The following is a 4,469-nucleotide window of genomic DNA, read 5'->3' as shown; positions in this document are numbered from 1 at the left end:
GTACGCAGGATAGGAACCTGCGTGAACGGTGGGACTTTGCTGTCTGCGTCTCCCAGCAGATGTCTGGGTAGTTTAGGTCCCGCATGACTACCGCCTCCTTAGTTTTTATGGTCTCCGAGAGCTGCCTCAGGAGCCCCAAATCTAGCTCTTCCCCTTGGTGTGGGGGACTGTAGCAGACGCCTACCACCAAATCCCTTTCTCCTTGACCCCCATGTAACCTAACCCACAATCCTTCTACTTTCTCCTCTTTCGATTCCGTCTTGATAAGGGTCGATGTATATTGCTCGTTGACATACAGCGCAACCCCTCCCCCTTTCTTCCCCCCCCTATCCTTTCTGTACAATCTATAGCCCTCAATATGTACTGCCCAGTCGTGGGATGAATCCCACCAGGTTTCCGTTAGCCCCACTAAGTCATAGGTGTTTAGTGCAAGCAGGAGCGCTAGTTCATCCTGCTTTTTCCACATGCTCCTAGCATTAGTATATAGGCACTTGAGCCCTGCGACTGGTGCCTTTGCTGCCCCCCCGCTCCGAGTCCCAGTTATTCAGTTAGAAGCTGTCAAAGTCTACTCTGAGGCCAGGGTGAAAGGGCATTTTGAGGGGGTCAGTGTATAAGACAGAAGAGTTTCCTCTTTTTGGATCATCTGGGCTACTCTGGAAAGCATGAAATGAGGCAAGTCTTCCACAGTCTTTTCACAGGACCCCTGAGGACCAGGAAGTAGTTCATTTGACATGTGGTGTGTACTGTATGCCTGTTGGCAGATAAGCACAGTGGGCAGGAACCATAGGGCTTCCACAGCTGGGCTGCTGCCAGGTTTTGTCCCTTGCTGATAGGATTTGCTATATCTATTCTGGAAATAAACCAGGATTGTGATTCCAGGATCTGGGCCACATCTGCTAGCTTCTCCTATAAGTAGATGTTGAGATGCACAGTACAGTTGAAAACTAATTTCAGTGTATCTAGTTGAGCCATATAATGAAGGCTTTTGGAAGATGGAATGCACCAGTTCAGCACTGTTCTGAGGGAATGGATGAGGCAGGGCAGCAGCTGCACCAGCCAGGAGTGGAGGACTTGTATCTTGGGCCAGGAATGGGCAGCCACCCCACTTCGCTCTCCATTAGGGTATGGATAGACCTCCTTATCATATGGGTAGTCTTCCAAACTGCAGGATATACAGTGCTGCCATGGCCCAGGATGACAGTGCTGAAGTTATAAGTGGGCCAATGGGACATGCAACATGGACATTTATCTGAAGAGGATTATGTCAGAAAAATGTGGCTGATTTCTTAGATAAGAGCATTGCACTGGATCTAATGTATCTAATTTAAGCACAGAAAACTATTAGTTAAAATGGAGGAAATGGGGATTACTGCTGTAACTAAATTGGATAAGGAGATTGCAACAGGTTATGTTGAAAGAGGAGTTACCAAATATAAGAGAGGTGACTGTTGTGTTCTTAAAGAATCAGTCTTTGGATCCACCCTACTTAATATTTTCATTAACAACCATAGTCAGTCAGTCAGTCAGCATGCGTGTAATAGCACTCTGTGCAAGAGCCAGACATGTACCCATCTGTAAAATTTGCATAAGACAAAGTTAGGAGGTATTTCCAGTACAGAAGATAGTTGATTTATCATACAGGATACATAACCCTGTAGACATGGCAGGAGGTTTAATAATGCAAAGTGCAAAGTTGTGTACTGAGGGACTAATGAAAACAACATCTGTAATACAGTGGGAGCTAATAGTTTGAAATGAACAGAGGAAGAGCTAGACCTGGGTGTATTTGTTAATTATAGGAAGACCATGAGCTGCTAATGCAGCATCCTTTAAAAAACCCCAAACGCTAGTGCAAGTCTATGGTGTATTTTGGCAGGGTATTCTTAGGTGAGACCAAGTATTAATATCACTACGTGGCATCAGTAGGACTCAGTTTAGGATATTACATACACATCTAGTCACCATTGGTTAATTAAGATTAAATTAAACTGGAACAGATGCAGAGAAAAGCTAGAATGATTAGGGGAATGCAGAATTTGAGAGGAGACTAACAGAGCTTGCCTTGTTTACCATAGCAAAATGAAGGTTGAGAGGAGTTGGAATAAAACCTATACAATGAAAGGTTGAAAGAACCAGGTGTACAATTTAGAGAAAAGGAGGTTAAATGGGGAGAAGATGGCAATTTTCAAATATTTGAAAAGCTGCCACATAGAAGAGGGAGAACAACTGCTCCCCTTTACTACCCAGGGCAAGATATGGGGCAGTCAAGCAAAGAAGATTTAGATTAAATCTCAGGAAAAAAATCCTACTGTGAAATCAATAGGACGATGGAACAATCTGCCTAGGAAAGTTATTCCTTCACTGGAGGTTTTCCAAAAGTTGGATAGGCATTTGTCTGGGACACTAGGACTACTACATCCTGCATTTACGCAAGAGGGTAGGATTACATGGGCGTTTATAGACGTGCTTTGGGAGTTGGCAGGGGAGGGTGGTGTTTTAGTTTTAGCTGCTCTAATTAAAGCACCCAGAGTGTCACATGTATCAGTATCCCTGCACTAAAAATGGCAGCCGGAGTGCTTTAACTCAAGCTTGTCAAATGAGCTTCCCCCATTTTTCAGCGCAAGGATGCTGATACATGTGACACTGGAGTCTTCTCTGATGCACTGTAATTGGAGCAGCCTCCCTGCACATGTATAGGTGCCCAAATTCTAGTCCTGGTTCTAGGATGTGATAATGGGAAGTGAGTATCAGGGAAAGAGAAGAGATATGCAAGTCAAAGGATCATCTTGACAAAAAGATCAGATGAGTACAAAATGGTCGCAAACAAATTTAGACTGGGAATTAGAATAAGATTTCTAACCATTAGAGGAATGAAGTTCTGGAATGGTCTTCTGAACAAAGTTGGGTGGGCAAAACCTAAATTGCTTCAAGATGGCAATGGGTAGGTTTTGAAAGGGACAGTATAGTAGTGCAGGGATGTTTCTGGAGCAGATATCAGAGCAATGGGTATGTGGCTTTGAGTATTTTGGTGTTCCCCTAGGGGAGTTGAATGGACACCTGTTCTCAGTATAGGATGCTTTCATCTGTGTCAGATAATCTCATGCTTTCAGGTTTCTTCTGGCTGCTTTCAGGGGCCAGGAAGAAATTTTCTTTCCCCCTTGATGGATTGCTTGACTGCTGAGATTTTTGTATTCACTTTTTTTTTTCCTCTGAAGCATTGGGTGTTAGCACTGGCTAGAGCTTGAACAGTGGGGCCAACTTTTTTGGCAGGCATGCCACAAATTACCTCTGCATCCACACGAAGTGCCACTCTGATCTCCTTCTCCTCCTGCTGCCTTCTGCTCTGTTTTCTACCCTCTGCCCTATCTGCCACTGTGGTGCCTGGTCCCCTTTCCTGTTTTCTGCTTGCCACCCACAGATGCTGCTCGCTACCCACAGATGCTGCTCATGCCACATGAGCTAGGAGATTGATTTGGGAGAACTGGATCTCTTAACAATACTGAGAAACCTCTTGGGTTCCCAGTTGGCAGGTCTTGCTTTTATGCTTAAGGCTGAACCAGTCACCAGATTTGGGGTCAAGAAGGAATTTTCTCACAGATCAGCTTGGCAAGGACATTTTTTTTTCTTTAAATCTTTTCTTTGCTCTGGTGTGGAACGTGATCTGCTTCCTAGGATACTCTGAGTATATTTTACCTGGCAGACTCCCTGCCTTGTAGTAGCTAAAGTATTGGTGTACTCTTTCTCTCCAGCTCTCCTCTTGTGGCACATTGGGGTTTTTTAACAGGTGTTTTGTCACTGTGGTATGTAAAAGGGGCTGGAGTGGATATTCTTGTGAACTCTTTTCCTGAATTGGTTACTTGGGAACATGAGGGACTGGACTCATCAGTTTGAAAAGTTCCCTCTAGCCCCGTATTCCGAATAATACTGCATATATTTACAGAATAAAACTGTCAGCTGTTTGTCTTATCTCTTCCCAGCATCTTATATACTGATAGGTTTGGGATGTAAAATATTTACTAGTTTTCTCTTATTTCTTGATTATCTGAGGAAATTTCTGGATCAGTGGGCATATTTAAGCATCATTATTTCTGCTTTTTTTCTTCTTTTTTTTTTTTTGGCACATCAAAACTATTACCCTGGATGCTTTGATTTATATTGATTACATTGAGAGAGGAACATGTTTTGTCAAGTCTTCTAATTTTCTTTTATTCTCAGGTTCTTTTCAACTTGGCCAGCCAGTATGCAGCTAACGAAATGTATGCTGAAGCATTAAATACATATCAAGTCATAGTGAAAAATAAGATGTTCAGCAATGGAGGTAGGTTGCACACCAGAATATAAGGTATTGATGGCCAGGCATTCACCAGACAGGCAGTTTTGGGCTGATCCCTCTAGTAAATTCATAGATTCATAGATGTTAGGGTCGGAAGGGACCTCAATAGATCATCGAGTCCGACCCCCTGCATAAG

The 4,469-nt window shown here is 43.4% G+C and overlaps 1 protein-coding gene across 1 annotated transcript in view; it reads left to right on the top strand.

The window, feature by feature from the left end:
• Window positions 1-4,469, top strand: part of IFT88 (intraflagellar transport 88) — an 85,628-nt gene that overhangs the window by 19,851 nt on the left and 61,308 nt on the right. Inside the window, 1 exon segment of the mRNA XM_025196634.1 lies at window positions 4,216-4,318. Within this exon segment, the coding sequence (XP_025052419.1) occupies window positions 4,216-4,318 (103 nt within the window).

The sequence above is a fragment of the Alligator sinensis genome, unplaced genomic scaffold (genome assembly GCF_000455745.1).
Source record: "Alligator sinensis unplaced genomic scaffold, ASM45574v1 scaffold777_1, whole genome shotgun sequence".
In the NCBI taxonomy this organism is placed as follows: Eukaryota; Metazoa; Chordata; order Crocodylia; family Alligatoridae; genus Alligator; species Alligator sinensis.
The sequence above is the reverse complement of the archived record's forward strand: the minus strand, read 5'-3'. Positions and strand labels throughout refer to the sequence as shown.